This window comes from Mustela lutreola, chromosome 3 (genome assembly GCF_030435805.1).
Source record: "Mustela lutreola isolate mMusLut2 chromosome 3, mMusLut2.pri, whole genome shotgun sequence".
In the NCBI taxonomy this organism is placed as follows: Eukaryota; Metazoa; Chordata; class Mammalia; order Carnivora; family Mustelidae; genus Mustela; species Mustela lutreola.
This window is the reverse complement of record NC_081292.1, coordinates 96,552,236-96,574,810: the sequence shown is the minus strand read 5'-3', so window position 1 is coordinate 96,574,810 and position 22,575 is coordinate 96,552,236. Positions and strand designations below refer to the sequence as shown.

The following is a 22,575-nucleotide window of genomic DNA, read 5'->3' as shown; positions in this document are numbered from 1 at the left end:
GTATGTATGTATGTATCTTCAGATGTTTTGCCCTTTTAATTGGTTTCTTTTTATTATTGAGCTATAGGAATTTTTCATATGTTCTACGTATGAGTCTCTTATGAGATATATCCTTGTACCATCTTTGCAACTTCCTCTGAATCTATAATTAGTTCAAACTAGAATTTTTTCAAATGTTTAAAATGAAGTACACTTGTACATCTGAAACTGGTGAAATCTGAATAGTCAGACTGCATCATCATCACGGTTGTGGTATTATATTGTAGGATAATAAGATGCTGCCATTGGGGGAGATCAGCTAAAGAGAACTTAGGATCTCTGTGTTCTTTTCTACAACTAACTGCATGTGAATCTCCAGTTACCTTAAAAGTTTAAAAAATTATTTAAATTATATACACGCTAATATTTGCCTACTAGATAGGGGATTGTTTTTTTAACGGATAAACTTCTTTTTTTTTTTTTTAAAGATTTTATTTATTTATTCGACAGAGAGAGATCACAAGTAGGCAGAGAGAGAGGAGGAAGCAGGCTCCCTGCCGAGCAGAGAGCCCGATGCGGGGCTCGATCCCAGGACCCTGAGATCATGACCTGAGCCGAAGGCAGCGGCTCAACCCACTGAGCCACCCAGGCGCCCTAACGGATAAACTTCTTAAAGCAGTTTTAGTTTCACAATAAAATTGAATAGAAGGTTCAGGGATTTCCCATGTACCCTGAGTCCTCACTCATGACAGCCTCCCCCACAGTTAACACCCGACCACATTGGTGCATTTGGTACATTTGATGAACCTACACTAACAACATCATTGTCACCCAGAGTTCATCACTTACATTAGCACTCGGTCTTGGTGTTCTGCCTTCTGTGGGCTTCATAAATATAAAGGTAGTCTTTTCAAGAATAAATTTTTAAAGAAAGTAAAATTTTTAAAATATTTTAAGTAACTTTTAATTATTTTAAATTTTTAATTAATGTATAAATACATTTTTTTAAGATTTATTTATTAAACAGAGAGAGATGGAGAAGCAGGCTCCCTGAGGAGTAAGGATCCCAACATGGGGCTCCATCCCAGGACTCTGGGATCATGACCTGAGCCGAGGGCAAACCCTTAACTGACTGAGCCACCCAGGTGCCCCTATAAATACATTTTAAGTTGTGGTTAAACAGTGGTTAAAACTTCATGTACACAGCTCAACTCACCTTTGTCAAGTATCTCTCAATCCTACTTTACCTCTCCCCATCCAATGATATGTTTCATATTTATTTTACTATAGTTCTAGTTACTGGACTTTTCTATCCGAATGTGAAAATGCTATTCAAATTTGATTCATTTCTCCATGATCCAGATAACACCAGAAAGCTTCTAAAATTTCATCCCCAATTCTCCACATGCTTGCAAGCATCACTCATGAGCAGGGCTTCAGGCCACCAGAGACCATTTCCCTTCCTTTAAGAGATTAGGATATTAATTTGCTCTCTTTCAAACTCACTAGATTAGCACAATATGTCTTTACAGCATTCTTTGGGAGTGAACAAAAGAAGAAACTTTGGGATGCCTGGGTGGCTCAGTTGGTTGAGCAACTGGCTTCAGCTCCGGTCACGATCCTGGAGTCCTAGGATTGAGTCCTGCATTGGGCTCTCTGCTCAGGCGGGGATCCTGCTTCTCCTCCCTCTGATCTCTCCCCTCTCATGCTCTCTCTCTCCCTTTCTTGCTCTCTCTCTCTCAAATAAATAAGTAAAATCTTTAAAAAAAAAAAAAAAAAAGAAAAAAAGAAAAGAAAAGAAACTTATTCATGTAAACATTTAAGTAAAGAAATTCTTGATGAAATGCATCAGTAACTTGAAACCACATTATTTTAGTTTTATAAAAATTGAAATATACTTTTCTTTTTAAATGGTTCCAGAAGAGAAGAAAGCTATGCTGCAGGAAATAGCTAACCAGAAAGGGGTATCCTGTCGTGCTCAAGGCTGGAAAGTTCACCTCTGTGCTGCTCAATTGCTACAGCTGGTGGGTAGAATTCTAGTCGTTGTTATGTACTGTTGCAGAGAGGAACAGATGCTGGAGGCATTTGCATTCATAGAGTATTTCCTTTTGAGTAATTCTGAAGCATTCCCAATTAACAAGGGTCATGCAGAATTTTTATGTGTAACATATAATATTATAATTACTATATCTATCTCAGAGATACAGTTCAAACATCTTATTCTGGTACCCAGAACCAAAATATATTGAACAACTGTGGTGTAAGACCTACAGTTAAGGTTCCATATTTTATGTTACTGTGAATCTAAAACAGCCTCAAATGGCCTAACTATAAGCCCTTGCTCCCCACCATGCTCCTTATCACAGGGACCAGACTCCACTCCCACTTCTTCCTGATGAGTGGGCTTTAGTTCCCTGCCAGTTTGCAATATTGTTCAGATAAGCTGTCACATCCCCATGGTAACCAGGGAACACCTCTCCCTCTCGATACTACAAAGCCTGCCTCCTACAGCCCCTGCTTGTTCACTCTGTTCCTGAGTGCAGCCCCTGCGTGGCCCTGCGTGGTGTGTGGTGTCTTCCTCCCCTGGGCTGTGAGTATATTGACTAGTAAACTGCTGTTGATCTCATGTGTCCAGTGTTGGTGGGTGTTACTTGTCCGTTTCCATAACCCTGGGGTGGGAATTCTTCCTTCACCAAGGAGGTGAAGGGGGGAGGCAATCAAAACAACAACCTCATGAAGTTTTTCCATCTTTGGAGTAGCTGTGATCTAAAGAACATTATCTATTATGACTATCTTTAAGGGGAAAAAAAAATGCCATGGGTACTTTTTGTACTTTAGAAAAGCATGTTTCTATGAAACCTTTAGACTGTTTTTTTAGAGCAGTTGTGAATTTAGGGAAGGTTTTTTTAGGGGGGGGGTATTTAAAAGTTATCCTTGAAGATGGGCCCTAAATTATGACAGATTGTTAATCATTGCTGATCAATTTCCCTTGCTGTACATTAGTGCCCTAGTCCTTGAGAGAAAGGATTCTATCACCCAAACAGCTCTCATCCCAGTTTACAGAAGTGATTCAAGGTGGATGCATTTGCCTGAGGTTATCAAGGAAAAGTATCTCTGAGGCCATGATGCCCTTCCTCTTGTGTGTTGCAGACGAATCTAGAACATGATGTTTATGAAAGACTCACCAACCTGCAGGAAGGGATTATCCCAAAGAAAAAAGCGGCAACTGATGATGATCTACACCGAATAAATGAACTGATACAGGTTTGGCATATCCCTTTCTCTCTGATCATCCAGTTTGTGATGTTGTCACTACACTATCTTACTTCTCCCATTTCCCTCCCTCTTTCATTAATATCTTTAGTAAAAACCTACTATTTGGGATGCCTGAGTGGCTCAGTTGGTTGAGCATCCAGTTCTTTGTTTCGATTCAAGTCACGATCTCAGGGGTCATGGAATTGAGCCTCATGTTGGGCTTGTGCTCCACAGGGAGTCTGCTTAAGACTGTCTCTTTCCCCCTCTGCTCCCCCTACCACCAACACCACTGCCCCCACCAACTCGCAGCACATGTTCACTCTCTTTAAAATAAATTAATAGGGTGCCTGGGTGGCTCAGTGGGTTAAGCCTCTGTCTTTGGCTCGGGTTGTGATCTCAGGGTCCTGGGATCAAGGCCTGTGTCTGGCTTTCTGCTTGGCGGGGAGCCTGCATCCTCTCTCTCTCTGCCTGCCTCTCTGCCTACTTGTGATCTGTCTGTCAAATAAGTGAATTTAAAAATCTTTAAAAAATAAATAAACAAATAAATAAATAAAATTAATAAATCTTAAAAAAAGAAGAACTTATTTACTTTAGCCTGCATTACCAAGAAAGATTAAAACATTTTTTTTCTGTGTGGAAGCCTCAGAGTGGCCTCAATCCATAGGTGAAAAGTTACTTGAAAACCTGGTGACCTCCTCTTTACTGATTGGTGACAATGTCTTCTGTTACAGGGAAATATGCAGCGGTGTAAACTTGTGATGGACCAGATCAGTGAGGCCAGAGACTCCATGCTTAAAGTTTTAGATCATAAAGACCGTGTTCTGAAGCTTCTAAACAAGAATGGGACTGTCAAGAAGGTGTCAAAATTGAAGCGAAAGGAAAAAGTCTAGACTCGGAAGAATCAGGACTTTGGAAACAGAATTTATGAAGAATGATGGTGGGGGTGGGGGGAGGGTTTTGGTTATTTTCAAAGTGGAACATTGAAATAAAGGAAGTGTTCCTTAATTCACACAAGAAAGCAGAGGGGCCCCATGGTACCTAGTGGCACCAACGGATCAGAGCTGTTCTGACACAGTGAACTCCATTCTCTCTTTCAAGCGTATCCCTCTTAAACTCGTTGTGTCATAAATGACTCCTGATGCATCAGTGTCTGCCAGTTAGAATCAGTGACACGAATGAATGGCTGGCAGTTTTCAGCCTTCTGGTTTATAAACTGTATTTATCTGATGGATTCCTGCAGGACTATACTGAGCCTGGACTGAAAGTGTCCACTTGGACCATCTGTTATCTCTCTACACTGAAAATCAAACCTCTTCCCCTCATCCTAGCCGGTTCTTAGACCTTCAAATGCCTGAGCTGGCCTTTTACAGCAGTGCCATGGCACCGAGAGACTTGCCACATCTCACATTCTAAAGGGTTTGAACTATTAATTCTTGTCATTTTTTTTTAAAGAACCATTTCAAAGTGAAATTGTATATTGTCTGTCCCGCGTGTGTCAGAGTTGGGTTTTTGTAGAGGTTCAGAGCAGGCAACATCTGAAGATGCTCTGAGATCCTTGTTCTGAAGTACGTTCTCGGTTATTTGTACTTCTGTAGCTGGTGTGATGCTGTTAATTGTATGTACCGCACATCTCCAGATGTTAATAAAGGACTCAAAGAGGTTTTTGTACATGAGCAGTTTGCATCTTTTTATAAAGTGAATCAGTGCCATGATGATCACCACATGAGTGTGTCCTACTATGATTTCTTACACAATGTTGAGAGTCTACTCTGCCAAATTTTGTTTTTCCACATAAATGGGTTCCACTTATCCTGGTATTTTAAAGAGGTCATCATGGTAAAGTCTGTTGGCTCTTGCTTATCTAAAGTACTAGACTATTTTGTCCCACTGCAGGTATAAATTGGTCAAATTATAGAACAATTAAGGCTGCAGGAATTGGGGTCAAAGTGCCACAGGGGGTGGATTTTCTTCACAAGGTTGTTCTTGCTCTGAGCTACCTGAATAGTTTGGTAGCTAGGCTTGCTTCCTTTGAATACAAACTAGCATCTCCCTCCCTTCTAGCTGGATGTTCTCATTTCTTAGGACCTGGTTGCCAGATTGGGCCTGGAGCTCTCCTCTTTGCCCTGACCTGAATAGATTTGAGACAGGGACTCTGTTCCTGTTCTGACCAGGTCTTTGGGACCAATGCTGTCTCATATGAAACAGTCTTCTAGTTGAAATGGAAAACTCTCTTGGGGCGCCTGGGTGGCTCAGTGGGTTAAGCCGCTGCCTTCGGCTCAGGTCATGATCTCAGGGTCCTGGGATCGAGCCTCGCATCGGGCTCTCTGCTCAGCGGGGAGCCTGCTTCCTCCTCTCTCTCTCTGCCTGCCTCTATGCCTACTTGTGATCTCTCTCTGTCAAATAAATAAATAAAATCTTTAAAAAAAAAAAAAAAAAAAGGAAAACTCTCATCTGGTATAGCAGTGGTAAAGAAGCAAAGCAGGCTTCTTGTTAGGCCGAGTAGGCCTGTGTAGTGTAGGCTAAGAAGTCTTCGGAATAATCTCCACCATTTCACGGAGCCAACATTAAAAGATATTATTGGTTATTTGCTAGACACCAGTATAGTGTGCTAGACTGTGCTAGAAGAATGTTCCTTTGCCTCAGTTTCTCCTGTGCACATAACTGCCCACAGTTATGTGATCTCATGTGGTGTGCTAGCTATGATTCAGGTACTTGGGATCCTGCATTTCAGACCTGTTCTCTCCAAAGATACTGTCACCACAATTTAAACTTCGATAATTTCGTCAAAGGAAGCTTGTCAGTGCAGGTTAGAACAATAGGGTTTGCAGTATTTCCTTGCCTTACACAGTCAGAACTTGGGAGAGTCTTGTCTGTGTATACTATGTTGTTTAAAAACAGCTTTGTTGAGGATTAACCTATAATAATCTAAACATCTCAAAGTATACAATTTGGTAAGATTTGACGTGTATGTATTCCCATTTCACCATCACCACGGTCAAAGTTAGGAACATTTCCATCAGACCCAGTAGTTTCTCCTGTTGCCTCTGATTTCTTACCCCTGGCCCCTACCTGCCTCCCTATCTTCAGACAAGCCTTAGTCTGCTTTTACTAAGCATAATGGAAACTTAATCTTGAGATTTATCCCTGTTTCTAGAGTTCATTGCTTTTTGCTGCTGAGTACCAAGCTCTCCACTGTATGGATATTCCAAACACAGGTTGTTGATCTGTTCACCTGTAGAAAGACATTCAAGCTGTTAGCAGCATTGGGTTATTACAGATACAACTTTGTACATTTATGTTCTTTACATGGACACGTATTTATACATAACTTTGTAATTCCTGATATTAGTTGTGCTTTCCAGGGATTTATAAACAGGAGATAGGCCAGAGATCAAGTGGCTTTGGTCCAGAAAAATATCATTCACAAATTTAAAGATTAGGAAGATTTGGATATATATATATATATATATATATATATATATATATATATATATATATATTTAAGATTTTCTTTATTTATTTGACAGAGGTCACAAGTAGGCAGAGAGAGAGGAAGGGAAGCAGATTCCCCGCCGATCAGAGAGCCAGATGTGGGGCTCGATCCCAGGACCCTGGGATCATGACCTGGGCCGAAGGCAGAGGCTTTAACCCACTGAGCCACCCAGGTGCCCCTTGGAAATATATTTGAGGTAAGACCTGGATTTGGCTTTTTTTCTCTACAGTGGAAAAATCAAAGAAAGAAATCTGGGGTGGGGGAGGGAGTTTTAACCCATTTGCTTTGTCTAGAGAATCTTCCATATATCTTTTTTTTTTTTAAACCTGGATATTTCAAAACCTCATTAAATAGGAAATGCCTTCTAGTATTTTCATTTTCAGTGATTTTATCACAGTAATAATATAGACTTACACAATTTTATTTTTTTATTATTTTTTTTAGACTTACACAATTTTAGAGTGTAAAAGTTATTTAAAGATTGTACAGTTCAGGGCACCTGGGTGGCTCAGTGGGTTGGGCCTCTGCCTTAGGCTCAGGTCAGGATCTCAGAGTCCTGGGATCAAGTCCCGCATCGGGCTCTCTGCTCTGGCGGAGAGCCTGCTTCCCCCTCTTTGCCTGCCTCTCTGCCTACTTGTGATTTCTGGCTGTCAAATAAATAAATAAATGTTTAAAAAAAAAAAAAGATTATACAGTTCAACCCAACCTGTGAAAAAATGGACACCTTTGAAAGGATGTATTTTTTTGTACTTTTTTATTGTAAATTACAGCAAGCACAGATATAGAAAACTACATGAAACAAATGTAAAACTTCATAAATTTTTAAAAGAACAACTTTGAAATTATCACCCACGGTAAAAAAAAAAAAAAAAACAGAACTTTGTTATTCATATCAGAAGTCCCACAACTGGAGCACCTGGGTGGCTCAGTTGGTTAAGCTGCTGCCTTTGGCTCAGTCATGATCCCAAGGTCCTGGGATCAACCCCCGCATCAGGCTCCCTGCTCAGCAGAGAGCCTGCTTCCCCCACTCTTTCTCTGCATGCCACTCTGCCTACTTTTGCTCTCTCTATCCCTCTGTCAAATAAATAAATAAAATCTAAAAAAAAAAAAAAAAAAAAAGTCCCACAACTGCTTGATCAGAATCACAGCTCTCTACCTCCCCCAAAATAGCCATTGTCTTGACTTTCTCCTTCAAATAACCAATTTTATTGTGGTACAATTATGTAGAGCAGAACACCCAAATCTTAAGAGTTTTATGCTTTTTTACAAATACATACACCCTTGGCTAACATCTAAATAAAGATATGACATTACCATAACCCTAGAAAGAGGGCTCCTTTATAGTCAACACCCCAAGCCCCCTACCAAGATAAACCCTGATCTGTCCATTATCACAGATCAGTTTTGTCTGTTCTTGAACTTCATAAAACTGGAATCATGGAGTACATATTTGTGTCTTAGAGATTCGTCCACTTGTATGTATCATAAATTGTTCCTTTTTACTGCTGAGTGGTAGTCTACTGTGTGAACGTGCAAGTTTGTTCATTTTGCTATTGAAGGACGTCTTGCTTGCTTCCGGTTTTTGACCATTGTAAATAAGCTATTATAAACATTTAGATGCAGGTTTTGTGTGGAAATAAAATTTCAAATCCATTGGATAAAAACAAGGAATGTGATTGCTGGCTCATAAGGTAACATGTAAAGTTTTGTGAGAAACTTCCAAACTAGGGACCCTGGGTGGCTCTTGATCCCAGGGTCCTCACCAGGGAGCCAGCTTCTCCCTCTCTGCTAAGGCTCTGCCTGCTTGTGCTCTCTCTCTGTCAAGTAAATAAATAAAATCTTGAAAAAAAAAAAAAAAACTTCCAAACCAACAATGAATGACAGTTATTGTTGCTCCATATCCTCTCCAAAGTTTAGTGTTGTTCACATTCTGAATTTTAGCCATTCTAATAGGTAGGTAGTGGTATCTCACTCTTATTTGTAGTTCCCTAATGACATGATGTTGAGCACTTCTCATATGCTCATTTGACATCTCAAATCGTTTTTGGTAAGGTATCTATTTAGATCTTTGCCCATATGTTAATTAGGCTGTTTTCTGATTGAAATCTTTTTTTAAGATTTCATTTACTTAAGAGAGTAGGAGAGAGAGAAAGCACGAGCAGGAAGGAGGGGGAGAAGGAGAAGCAGGCACCCCACCGAGCAGAGAACCCACTGCAGGACTCAGTCCCAGGACATTGGGATCACAACCCAAGCTGAAGGCAGATGCTTAACTGACTGAGCCACCCAGTTACCCTTCTGTTTGAGTTTTAAGAGTTCATTGTATACTTAGGATACCAGTCCTTTTTTCAGAAAGATAGGCATTTTACAAATGCCTTCTTGCTGTCTATGGCATGTCTTTCCATTTACTTACTAGCGCCTTTTGAAGGGCAGTAGTTTTCAATTTTAGCAAAGTGCCTGGTGGCTCAGTCGTTAACCATCTGCCTTCAGATCCCAGACCAAAGTCTTGGGATCAAGTCCCACATCTGGCTCCCTGCAGGGAACCTGCTTCTCCCTCTCCCTCTCCCCCTGCTTGTGTTCCCTCTCTCCTTGTCTCTCTCCCTCTGTCAAATAAATAAATAAATAATCTTTAAAAAAAAAAAGTACAACATCAATATCTTTCTGTGCGTGGAGTGTGCTTTTGGATTATATCTAGACTCATCACCAAATCCAACATCATCTAGATTTTCTCCTATGTTTTATTATAGAAGATTTTTTCTGGTTTACATTTAGGTCTGTGATTCATTTTGAGATAATTTTTGTGACATTGGTGAGGTCTGTGCACCTGTTTGTGTGTGTGTATTTCCAATTATTCCAGTACCATTTGTTGAAAAGACTCTCCATTAAACTACCGTTGCTTCATTTGTCAAAGATAAGTTAACTGTTTTGTATGGCACTATGTCTGCGCTCTCTGTTCTGTTCTCTTGACATGCTTGTTTATTCGTTCACCCCTACCACTCTTTCAATCACTCGCTTTAGACGAAGTCTTGAATTTGAGCAGTATGGGTTCTCCAACTTTGTTCTTCATTGTTGTGTTAGCTATCCTGGGTCTTTTATCTCTTCATATAGAGTCTGTTGATAGCTATGAAATACCCTGCTGGAATTTGGATTAGGATTACACAGAAGCTATAGTAAGTTGAGAAAGAATTGACTTAAAATATTGAGTGTTCTGGTCCATAAATATGGATAACTCCATTTGTTTAGGTGTTCTATTTTTTCAAAAGAGTTTTGTAATTTTCCTCATATACATCTTGTACATATTTCATTAGATTTATACCTAAGTATTTCACTTTGTATGTATGCTAGTGTAAATGGTACTGTGTAGGATGCCTGGGTATCTCAGTCAGTTAAGCATCTGCCTTTGGGTCAGGTCATGATCTCAGGGTCCTGGGATCCAGTTCTGAGTCGGGCTCCCTGCTCAGTGGGAAGCCTGCTTCACCCTCTGCTTCTGCCCCTCCCCCTGCTTGTGCATATTCTCTCTCTTTCTGACAAATAAATAAAATCTTTTATAAATAAATAAATAAATAAATAAATAAATAATGGTGCTGTGTTTTTTATTTCAAATTCTAATTGTTCACCGGTAGTATATAGGAAAGCAGTCAACATTTATATACTCTTAACCTTATAGGCTGTGATATTGCTATATTAACAAGAATTCTTTTGTCAAATTTTGGGGAACTTTCTACATAAACAATGCCATCTGTGAACAAATACAGTTTTATTTCTTCTTTCCCAGTCTGTATGGTTTTTTTTTAAATTTAATTTTATTTTTTCAGTGTTCCAAGATTCATTGTTTATGCACCACACCTAGTGCTCCATGCATTACGTACCCTCCTTAATACCCACCACCAGGCTCACCTGTCCTCCCTCCTCCCTCCACTCCAAAACCCTAGTTTATTTCTCAGAGTCCACAGTCTCTCTCTTTGTCTCCCCCTCCGATTTCCCCCAATTCACTTTTCCTTTCTTTCTCCGAATGTCCTCCATGTTATTCCTTATGCTTCACAAATAAGTGAAACCATATAATTGACTTTCTCTGCTTGACTGATTTCACTCAGCATAATCTCCTCCAGTCCCATCCATGTTGATACAAAAGTTGGGTATTCATCCTTTCTGATGGCTTTGTAATATTCCATTGTGTATATGGACCACGTCTCCTTTATCCTAAATTCGTCTGTTGAAGGGCATCTTGGCTGTTGTGGGTTTTTTTTAAGATTTTATTTATTTATTTGACAGAGACATAGCGAGAGAGAGGGAACACAGCAGAGGGAGAGGCAAGCAGAGGGAGAAGCAGGCTTCCTGCAGAGCAGGGAGCCTCATACGGGGCTCGATCCCAGGACTCCGGATCATGACCTGAGCCAAAGGCAAATGACTAATGACTGAGACACCTAGGTGTTCTGCATACTGGCTCATTCCACAGTTTGGCTACTGTGGCCATTGCTGCTATGAACACTGAAATACATATGGCTCTTCTTTTCACTGCATCTGTACCTTTGGGGTAAATACCCAATAATGCAATTGGAGGGTCAAATGGTAGCTCCGTTTTTAATTTCTTAAGGAAATTAAATTAAATTTCCACACTGTTTTCCAAACTGGCTGCACCAACTTGCATTCCCACCAACAGTGTAAGAGGATTCCCCTTTCTCCACATCCTCTCCAACACTTGTTTACTGCCTTGTGACTTTTGGCCATTCTATCTGGTGTAAGGTGGTATCTCAATGTGGTTTTGATTTTAATTTCCCTGATGGCTAATGATGAACATTTTTTCATGTCTCTGTTAGCCATTTGTATGTCTTCTTTGAAAAAGTGTCTGCTATGGGGCGCCTGGGTGGCTCAGTGGGTTAAGCCTCTACCTTCGGCTCAGGTCACGATCCCAGAGGCCTGGGATCGAGTCCCGCATAGGGCTCTCTGCTCAGCAGGGAGCCTGCTTCTCCTCATCTCTCTCTCTGTCTGTCTCTCTGCCTATTTGTGATCTCTCTCTCTGTCAAATAAATAAATAAAATCTTTAAAAAAAAAAAAAAAAAGAAAGTGTCTGCTCATATCTTCTGCCCATTTTTTGACGTGATTATCTGTGTTGTGGTATGTGCTCACCATAGCACATACCTTCCCCAATGTCCATCACCCAGCCACCCTATCCCTACCCTCCCCCACCCCCCAGCAACCCTCAGTTTGTTTTGTGAGATTAAGAGTCTCTTATGGTTTGTCTCCCTCCCGGGAAGTTCTTTATAGATCTTGGATATCAGCCCTTTGTCTGTAGTGTCATCTGAGAATATCTTCTCCCATTCTGTGGGTTGCCTCTTTGTTTTGTTGACTGTTTCCTTTGCTATGCCAGTCTTTATAAGTTTTACTTCTTTTTCCTTGTCTTACTGCACTGGACAGGACTTGCAGTAAGATGTTGAGTAAGAGTAGTAAGAGGGAGTATCCTTGCCTTGTTTCCAATCTTAGGGATAAAGTGTCCTATTTCTCACCATTAGGTATAATGTTAGCTGTAGGAGCTTTTGGTAGAAGTTCTTTATTAAGCTGAGGAAATTCTCCTCTATTGCTAGCTTTCCTAGCAATAGAGTTGCTATTTGAAAATTGAGCTTTATTTTTAAGTATGTTCTTATCACAGATATCATGTATTTTCTTTAGCATGTTTATGTAGTAGATTACTTAAATTGATTTTTAATCAAACTAGCATATCTGGAATAAATTCTACTTGCTATGGTGTATAGTTCTTTTTACGCATTGTTAGTTTCAACTTACTGATGTTTAGTTGCATCTGTGCATGAGAGATAGTGGTCTTTGGTTAATTTTTTTACATTAGAAGGGTCAGGGTGATGCTCGTGTTTGGGTTATGAAGTATTCTCTCTGCTTCTGTTTTCTGGAGAGGACTGTAGAGAATTCTTATAAATTTGTACTTAAATGTTTTGTCAGAAAAAAAAAATTAAATGTTTGGTCACATTCATTAGTGAAAACATCTGGTTCTGGTGCTATTTTTTTTTAATTGCCAGTTACTGATTCAATTTTTATTTTTTATTTTATTTTTTTTAAATATTTAATTTATTTATTGATCAGAGAGAGATCACAAGTAGGCAGAGAGGCAGGCAGAGAGAGAGAGGAGGAAGCAGGCTCCCCACTGAGCAGAGAGCCCAGTGTTGGGCTCGATCCCAGGACCCTGATATCATGACCTGAGCCGAAGGCAGAGGTTTTAACCCACTGAGCCAGCCAGGCGCCCCTACTGATTCAATTTTTAAAATAGCTATAGTCCTGGGGTTCCTGGGTGGCTCAGTGGGTTAAGCCTCTGCCTTCAGTTCAGGTTGTGATCTCCGGTCCTGGGATGGAGCCCTGCATCAGGCTCTGCTCAGCAGGGAGCCAGCTTCCCTGCCCTCAACTCCCTACCTCTTTGCCTTCTTGTGATCTCTCTCTCTCTCTTTCTCTCTCTGTGCCAAATAAATGAATAAATAAAATCTTTTTTAAAAGTAAAATAAAATAGGGACGCCTGGGTGGCTCAGTTGGTTAAGCAGCTGCCTTCGGCTCAGGTCATGATCCCGGCGTCCTGGGATCGAGTCCCACATCGGGCTCCTTGCTCCGCAGGGAGCCTGCTTCTGCCTCTGCCTCTGCCTGCCATTCTGTCTGCCTGTGCTTGCACTCTGTATCTCTCTCTCTCTCTCTCTCTGACAAATAAATAAATAAAAATCTTTTAAAAAAAAAGTAAAGTAAAATAGATATAGTCCTAGTTCTCCTTGTGTGAGTTTTGGCAATTTTATTAAAGGAATTTTACTATTTCATCTAAGTTAATAATTTGTGGGCATGGAGTTTTTGTAGCATTCTTTTACTATCTTTTTCATGTCCATGGAATCAGTAGTGATAACCTTTCTTTTTTTTTTTTTTTTTTTTAATTTGAGACAGGGGCACCTGGCTGGCTCAGTCAGAAGTACATGCAACTCTTGATCTCAGAGTAAAAAGTCCAGGCCCCCATATTGGGTATAGAGATTACTTAAACTGCTTTTTTAAAAACTGAGTCATAATTCACATAACATGCAATTGACCTACTTGAACTGTGCAATACAATGACTTTTACTACATTCACAGAGTATCAATCATATCAATCACCACAATCAATTTTAGAATATTTTCATTGTCCCCAAAACAAGCCCTTTACTCTGTAATCACTATTCCCATTTTTAGGAGTTTAATCCATTTTGAGTTAACTATTGCATTGGTGTGAGGTAGAGGATGCAACTTTATTCTTTCATCTATGGCTCACCAGTCTTCCTGCTACCTGTTAAAAAGACTATTATTTCACCATGGAATTGTCCTGGCAATTTGTCAAAGATAACTTAGCTATATATGTGAAGAATTACTTCTGAAATCTAAATTTTTTATAAGATTTTACTTTTAAGTTATCTCTACACCCAATGTGAGGCTTGAACTTACAACCCTGAGATCAAAAGTTGCATGCTGTACTTACTCCACCAGCCAGGTGCCCCTGAACTCTCAATTCTATTTCACTGATCTATATGTCTAAATTTAGGCCACACTGTCTTGTCTTACCTAAACGTTTTAGTAAGTTTCAAATTTGGAAAGTGTGAGTTCTCTTTTTTGTAATTCTTTTTCAAGATTATTCTGGCTGTCCTAGGTTCTTTGAATTTCCAGGTCAATGTTAAGATTACCCTGTCAGTTTCTGCAAATAAGTCAATGGGACTTTGGTAGGTATTATGTTGAATCTATATAATTTTGGGAAATTTTGCCACCTTAATTTTAAATTGTCTGATCTGTGACTACAGACTGTCTTTCCATTTATTTAGTTCTAATTTCATTTTTTTCAATAGTGTTCTATAGTATTCAAAGTTTTTCACTTCTTAAACTCAGATACAACTTTTTAAAAATATTCTTTTAAAGATTTTATTTATTTGAGTGAGAGAGCATGAGCAGGGGGAAGGGGCAGAGGAAGAAGAAAACTCCCTGCTGTTCAGAGAGCCCAATGTGGGGCTCTATTCCAGGACCCTGGGATCATAACCTGAGCTGCAGGTAGAGGTTTAAGTGACTGAGCCACTCAGGCACCCTAAATATAGTTTCATTTATTCTGAAACAGCTTGAATGACATAGAATTCACACACCACCCAGTTGATCCATTTCAAGTATACAACTCAGTGGTTTTTGATATGTTACATTATTTCTTAATTATAATAAATAACATATAAACATAAAAGTTGCCACTTTAACCATTTTGAGTAAAGAATTAGGTGGAATCAATTACATTAACAGTATGTAAACAACACCATCTGTTTCCAAAATGTTTTCATTACCCCTTTGTAACCATTAAGCAATAACTCCTCATTCCCCCTGCCCCAAGCCCTGGTGGTCTCTAAACTGTTTCTCTCTATGGATTTGTCATTTTAGGTACCTCATGTAAATGGATTCATACCATATTTGTCCTTTGTGTCTGTATTATTTCACTTAGCATAAGCTTTTCAGGGTTCAATCAGGTTGTAGTGTGCATCAAAACTTCATTTCTTTTTATGTCTGAGTAATATTCTGTTCTATGTATATATCACATTTTATCCATTTACCTGTTGATGTACACTTGGATTGTTTTTACCTTTTGGACTGCAAATAATGTTTTTTTTAATTTTTTATTTTTTATAAACATATATTTTTATCCCCAGGGGTACAGGTCTGTGAATCACCAGGTTTACACACTTCACAGCACTCACCAAAGCACATACCCTCCCCAATGTCCATAATCCCACTCCCTTCTCCCAAACCCCCTCCCCCCAGCAACCCTCAGTTTGTTTTGTGAGATTAAGAGTCACTTATGGTTTGTCTCCCTCCCAATCCCATCTTGTTTCATTAATTCTTCTCCTACCCACTTAAGCCCCCATGTTGCATCACCACTTCCTCATATCAGGGAGATCATATGATAGTTGTCTTTCTCTGCTTGACTTATTTCGCTAAGCATGATACGCTCTAGTTCCATCCATGTTGTCGCAAATGGCAAGATTTCATTTCTTTTGATGGCTGCATAGTATTCCATTGTGTATATATACCACATCTTCTTGATCCATTCATCTGTTGATGGACATCTAGGTTCTTTCCATAGTTTGGCTATTGTGGACATTGCTGCTATAAACATTCGGGTGCATGTGCCCCTTTGGATCACTACGTTTGTATCTTTAGGGTAAATACCCAGTAGTGCAATTGCTGGGTCGTAGGGCAGTTCTATTTTCAACATTTTGAGGAACCTCCATGCTGTTTTCCAGAGTGGCTGCACCAGCTTGCATTCCCACCAACAGTGTCGGAGGGTTCCCCTTTCTCCGCATCCTCGCCAGCATCTGTCATTTCCTGACTTGTTGATTTTAGCCATTCTAACTGGTGTGAGGTGATATCTCATTGTGGTTTTGATTTGTATTTCCCTGATGCCGAGTGATATGGAGCACTTTTTCATGTGTCTGTTGGCCATCTGGATGTCTTCTTTGCAGAAATGTCTGTTCATGTCCTCTGCCCATTTCTTGATTGGATTATTTGTTCTTTGTATGTTGAGTTTGCTAAGTTCTTTATAGATTTTGGACACTAGTCCTTTATCTGATATGTCGTTTGCAAATATCTTCTCCCATTCTGTCAGTTGTCTTTTGATTTTGTTAACTGTTTCCTTTGCTGTGCAAAAAGCTTCCCGGGGGAATTCTACCAAACATTTAAAGAAGAACTAATTCCTATTCTCCTGAAACTGTTCCAAAAAATACAAATGGAAGGAAAACTTCCAAACTCATTTTATGAGGCCAGCATCACCTTGATCCCAAAACCAGACAAGGATCCCATCAAAAAAGAGAGCTATAGACGAATATCCTTGATGAACACAGATGCAAAAATACTAGCCAATAGGATTCAACAGTACATTAAAAGGATTATTCACCACGACCAAGTGGGATTTATTCCAGGGCTGCAAGGTTGGTTCAACATCCGCAAATCAGTCAATGTGATACAACACATCAATAAAAGAAAGAACAAGAACCATATGATACTCTCAGTAGATGCTGAAAAAGCATTTGACAAAGTACAGCATCCCTTCCTGATCAAAACTCTTCAAAGTGTAGGGATAGAGGGCACATACCTCAATATCATCAAAGCCATCTATGAAAAACCCACCGCAAATATCATTCTCAATGGAGAAAAACTGAAAGCTTTTCCGCTAAGGTCAGGAACACGGCAGGGATGTCCATTATCACCACTGCTATTCAACATAGTACTAGAGGTCCTAGCCTCAGCAATCAGACAACAAAAGGAAATTAAAGGCATCCAAATCGGCAAAGAAGAAGTCAAATTATCACTCTTCGCAGATGATATGATACTATATGTGGAAAACCCAAAGACTCCACTCCAAAACTGCTAGAGCTTATACAGGAATTCAGTAAAGTGTCAGGATATAAAATCAATGCACAGAAATCAGTTGCATTTCTCTACACCAACAGCAAGACAGAAGAAAGAGAAATTAAGGAGTCCATCCCATTTACAATTGCACCCAAAACCATAAGATACCTAGGAATAAACCTAACCAAAGAGGTACAGAATCTATCCTCAGAAAACTATACAGTACTCATGAAAGAAATTGAGGAAGACACAAAGAAATGGAAAAATGTTCCATGCTCCTGGATTGGAAGAATAAATATTGTGAAAATGTCTATGCTACCTAAAGCAATCTACACATTTAATGCAATTCCTATCAAAGTACCATCCATCTTTTTCAAAGAAATGGAACAAATAATTCTAAAATTTATATGGAACCAGAAAAGACCTCGAATAGCCAAAGGGATATTGAAAAAGAAAGCCAACGTTGGTGGCATCACAATTCCGGACTTCAAGCTCTATTACAAAGCTGTCATCATCAAGACAGCATGGTACTGGCACAAAAACAGACACATAGATCAATGGAACAGAATAGAGAGCCCAGAAATAGACCCTCAACTCTATGGTCAACTAATCTTCGACAAAGCAGGAAAGAATGCCCAATGGAAAAAAGACAGCCTCTTCAATAAATGGTGCTGGGAAAATTGGACAGCCACATGCAGAAAAATGAAATTGGACCATTTCCTTACACCACACACGAAAATAGACTCAAAATGGATGAAGGACCTCAATGTGCGAAAGGAATCCATCAAAATCCTTGAGGAGAACACAGGCAGCAACCTCTTTGACCTCAGCCGCAGCAACATCTTCCTAGGAACATCGCCAAAGGCAAGGGAAGCAAGGGCAAAAATGAACGATTAGGATTTCATCAAGATCAAAAGCTTTTGCACAGCAAAGGAAACAGTTAACAAAATCAAAAGACAACTGACAGAATGGGAGAAGATATTTGCAAACGACATATCAGATAAAGGACTAGTGTCCAAAATCTATAAAGAACTTAGCAAACTCAACATACAAAGAACAAATAATCCAATCAAGAAATGGGCAGAGGACATGAACAGACATTTCTGCAAAGAAGACATCCAGATGGCCAACAGACACATGAAAAAGTGCTCCATATCACTCGGCATCAGGGAAATACAAATCAAAACCACAATGAGATATCACCTCACACCAGTTAGAATGGCTAAAATCAACAAGTCAGGAAATGACAGATGCTGGCGAGGATGCGGAGAAAGGGGAACCCTCCGACACTGTTGGTGGGAATGCAAGCTGGTGCAGCCACTCTGGAAAACAGCATGGAGGTTCCTCAAAATGTTGAAAATAGAACTGCCCTATGACCCAGCAATTGCACTACTGGGTATTTACCCTAAAGATACAAACGTAGTGATCCAAAGGGGCACATGCACCCGAATGTTTATAGCAGCAATGCCAACAATAGCCAAACTATGGAAAGAACCTAGATGTCCATCAACAGATGAATGGATCAAGAAGATGTGGTATATATACACAATGGAATACTATGCAGCCATCAAAAGAAATGAAATCTTGCCATTTGCGACAACATGGATGGAACTAGAGCGTATCATGCTTAGCGAAATAAGTCAAGCAGAGAAAGACAACTATCATATGATCTCCTTGATATGAGGAAGTGGTGAAGCAACATGGGGGCTTAAGTGGATAGAGAAGAATCAATGAAACAAGATGGGATTGGGAGGGAGACAAACCATAAGTGACTCTTAATCTCACAAAACAAACTGAGGGTTGCTGGGGGGAAGGGGGTTGGGAGAAGGGGGGTGGGGTTATGGACATTGGGGAGGGTATGTGCTTTGGTGAGTGCTGTGAAGTGTGTAAACCTGGCGATTCACAGACCTGTACCCCTGGGGATAAAAATATATGTTTATAAAAAATAAAAAATTTTAAAAAAATGAACAAAAGTGTTGAGGACAACCTTGTCTTTTTCTTGAACTTAGCGGAAAAACAATTAGTATTTCACCATGAGGTGTGGTGTTAGATGTGGGTTTTTCCATAGATATTCTTTATGAGTCGAGTAAGTTGAGTGTTTTTATCATAAAAGGATATTGCATTTTGTCAAGTCTTTTTCCTACATCTATTTTGATGAACGTGTGGATTTTGTTCTTTATCCTATTAATGTGATGTATTATGTTCATTGATTTTCAGATGTTAAATCATCCTTACATTCCTTTGGATACATCCCATTTGATGATTATGTATACTCCTTTTTATTTATAAATGGATTTCATTTGCTAATTTTTGTTTTTAGGTTGGTTTGTTTATTTTAATATATAGCCATGAAAGATACTGCTGTGTATGTGTGTGTGTGTGTGTGTATGTGTGTGTGTGTGTGTGTGTGTGAAATGTCTTTCTCCATTTTGGTATCAGGATAATGCCTCAGAATTCATCAGTGAAGTCATCTATCCTGGGATTTTCTTTGTGGGAAGTTGGGTTTTTTTTTTTTTTTTATTGCTATCTCAATTTGCTTACTTACTCTAGATCTATTCAGATCTGTTTCTTCTTGAACCAGTGTTAATGGTTTGTATCTTTCTAATTATTCATCCATTTCATTTAAGTTATCTAATTTTTTGGCTTAAAGTTGTTCCTAGTATTCCCTTATGATTCTTCTTTAGTTCTATAATGTTTATAGTTTAATAGCCCCTATTTAATTTCTGATAATAGCAATTTCTGACTTCTATTTTTTCTTTGGTTAGCCTAGTTAGTGTTATAAATCTGACTGATATTTCAAAGAACCAACTTTTGGGGAGCCAGGGTGGTTCAGTTGATTAAGAATCTGACTCTTGATCAGGTCATGATCTCAGGGTTGTGAGATTGAGTTGCACATTGCCAGGCTCCGCACTCAGCAGGGAGTCTGCCTGAGATTCTCTCTCTCCCTTTACCTCTCCATCTCCCCTCCCCCATGTTCTCTCTCTCTCTTTCTCTCCCAAATAAATAAATAAATCTTTAAAAATAAATAACAAATTTTGGGGGACATCTGGGTGTCTCAGTTGGTTAAGCATCTGCCTTTAGCTCAGGTCACGATCTTAGGGTCTTGGGATCAAGGTTTGTGTCAGGCTCCCTGCTCAGTGGGGAGTCTGCCTCTTCCTTTTCCTCTGCCCTTCCCCTGGCCTGTGCTGACTCTCTCTTTCTCTCTCTCAAATAAATAAATAAAATCTTTAAAAAAAAAAACTGCACAGTTAAAAAAAAAATCTTTTTGTTTTGCTGATTTTCTGAATTGATTTCCTGTTGTCATTTCATTTATTTCTGCTGTGACTTTAATTATTTCTACTCCTTACTTTAGGATGAAATTGTTATTCTTTCTCTGGTTTCCTAAAGTGGAAACTTACATTAGTTTATTCTTTGATTTTTTTTTTCTATCACATGTGTTTAGGGACATGAATTCTCTTCTAAACACTGCTTTCATTGGATTCCACAAATTTTGAAACTTTGTATTTCATTTTCACTCAGTCTAAAATGTTTACTTTCTCTTAAGACTTTTTCTTTGACCCATATGTTATTTTAAAGTGTGTGGTTTAATCCCCAAGTATTTGGGGATTTTCCAGCTATCTTTCTGAAGATAGTCCTTATATCAGTACCTTAGTCCTTTTGTGGTCTGAAACTTGCTCTCTAGCAGATTCCTCAAGAAGGCCTCAGTGACACAGTATTATTCCAGTTCTAGTGTATCACTAATGGTCTGTCCAACCTTTAATAGTTGACTCTCAGCTTGACTGACTTTAATAAAATTCTTGATTCACGCATAGTTTACCTTTTTATTTTATTTAAAAAAAAAGAAACAGACACTTTACCCCAAAATTCTATATATGTATTTTTCATTCAAACTGATACACAAGTGTTTAAAGTCTCACATATATTAACTTTTATTATTTCAGTAGCATGGGATTGGTATTTTTAAAGCACTCAGGGATTTGGGGGTAGCAGATTGCTGCAATCATTGCATTTGGGATGTGAATCTTTCCTGCTTTTTCTTCTCATCACATCTATCCATATTTCATAGTTTGTTTTCCAAGCTGTATAACAAATTCACAGACACTTAGCAGGTTAAGGGGTGCTTGAGTGGCTCATTTGGTTAAGATCTGACTCCTGATTTCTGCTCAGGTCATGATCTAAGGGTTCTGGGATCCAGCCCTGTGTTGAGTTGCACCCTCAGTGGGAGTCTGCTTGAGATTCTCCCCTTCTCCCTTTATCCCTCCCCCCATATTCTCTCTCTCTCTCTCTTTCCTTTTTAAAATAAATAAATCTCTTTTTTTTAATGTAGGTTAAAAGAACAACACTTATCTTTCAGTTTCCATGCTTCAGGACTCCAGTAAAACATAGCTACAGCTTTGATTAGGGTCTCACAAGGCTGCTGTCATGGTATCAGCCAGGGCTGGAAGCTCATCTGAGTCCTCCTCCAGGCCCACAGGTTTTTGGCAGGATTCATTTCCTATTGAACTCAAGGTGACTTGCCTTTTCAAGGATCAAGGAGTGTTTTTCTGGCTTTACAACATCAAAGGGAAGGTTGGTGTAGTTACCACAAAGGACAGCAGGTCAAAGTAAGCAGAATAGTCTGACTTGTACAGACCAATGGCACTAGCTGGTTAATGATAGTGTTCCTAGGAATGAAATCAATAGGAAGCCTACCAAATTCTTACTTGATCTGTATAAACAGAAAATTCTAGGTCAATTCACAAGTCTAACTCAAATCATAAAATAGAGAGTCACAGCCCCTCAATCAATTCCCAAACTTGAGCCAGTTCGTGGATCAGGAATAAAGAGTGGAAATGGATCCCTTTGAGGAGGGACTCCAGTATTCTACTAAAATTTATCCATCTAATCTTTCTCCAAGCCTTCCCCAAAAGGGGCTACAGCCACTTATCAGGACAACTGCAGTGGGGAGAACGAAATGATCAGACCTCTCAGAGACTACTGAACACTGACTGTGAAGAGGCGTTGACTCTGGGAGACCTAAAATGTCACTGCAGCCCTCTGGTTGAGTAGGGGCTCAAGGGAGTCAGGTGATCAATGGAGTTGTAACTCAGGTTTGTCAGCAGGCCCCCAAACCCATCTTGTGGTTATTTTCCCGGTTTCAGAGTGCATAATTTGAGCAGACATACCTCACAGTCAGAATCCCCACATTTGTTCTCCAACCTGTGTATAGTGAGGGTATTACAGTGGAAAAGGCCAAGTGGAAAACATTAGAACTGTACATACCCCAGAAAAATAGCACATGAAAAGAATGTGGCATTCTGGGAGAGACCCAATTTGCTCTCCTTTGCAGGAGATGGATGGGTCTTAGGAAATAACATCAGATTATCATAGCTCAACCAGGTGGTGACTCCAAATGCAGCTCTTGTACCAGCTGTGGTTTCATCACTGTGCAAATTAACATCCCTTGGTGCCTGGTATGCAGCTAT

At 39.5% G+C, this 22,575-nt stretch overlaps 1 protein-coding gene and 1 long non-coding RNA gene across 9 annotated transcripts in view; one reads left to right on the top strand and one right to left on the bottom strand.

Annotated features, from left to right (window-relative positions):
- The window catches only part of SAP130 (Sin3A associated protein 130), a 92,782-nt gene extending 87,875 nt beyond the window's left edge, over positions 1 to 4,907 (top strand). For all 6 annotated transcript variants that reach the window (XM_059166534.1, XM_059166533.1, XM_059166532.1 and 3 more), the window contains 3 exons: positions 1,900 to 2,003; positions 3,130 to 3,243; positions 3,966 to 4,907. In XM_059166534.1, the coding sequence (XP_059022517.1) occupies positions 1,900 to 2,003; positions 3,130 to 3,243; positions 3,966 to 4,124 (377 nt within the window). In that variant the 3' untranslated portion in view covers positions 4,125 to 4,907. The remainder of the gene's footprint in view (positions 1 to 1,899; positions 2,004 to 3,129; positions 3,244 to 3,965) is intronic.
- LOC131826880 (uncharacterized) overlaps positions 1 to 22,575 on the bottom strand; it is a 77,661-nt gene that overhangs the window by 12,270 nt on the left and 42,816 nt on the right. The gene's annotated exons all lie outside the window — the stretch shown is intronic.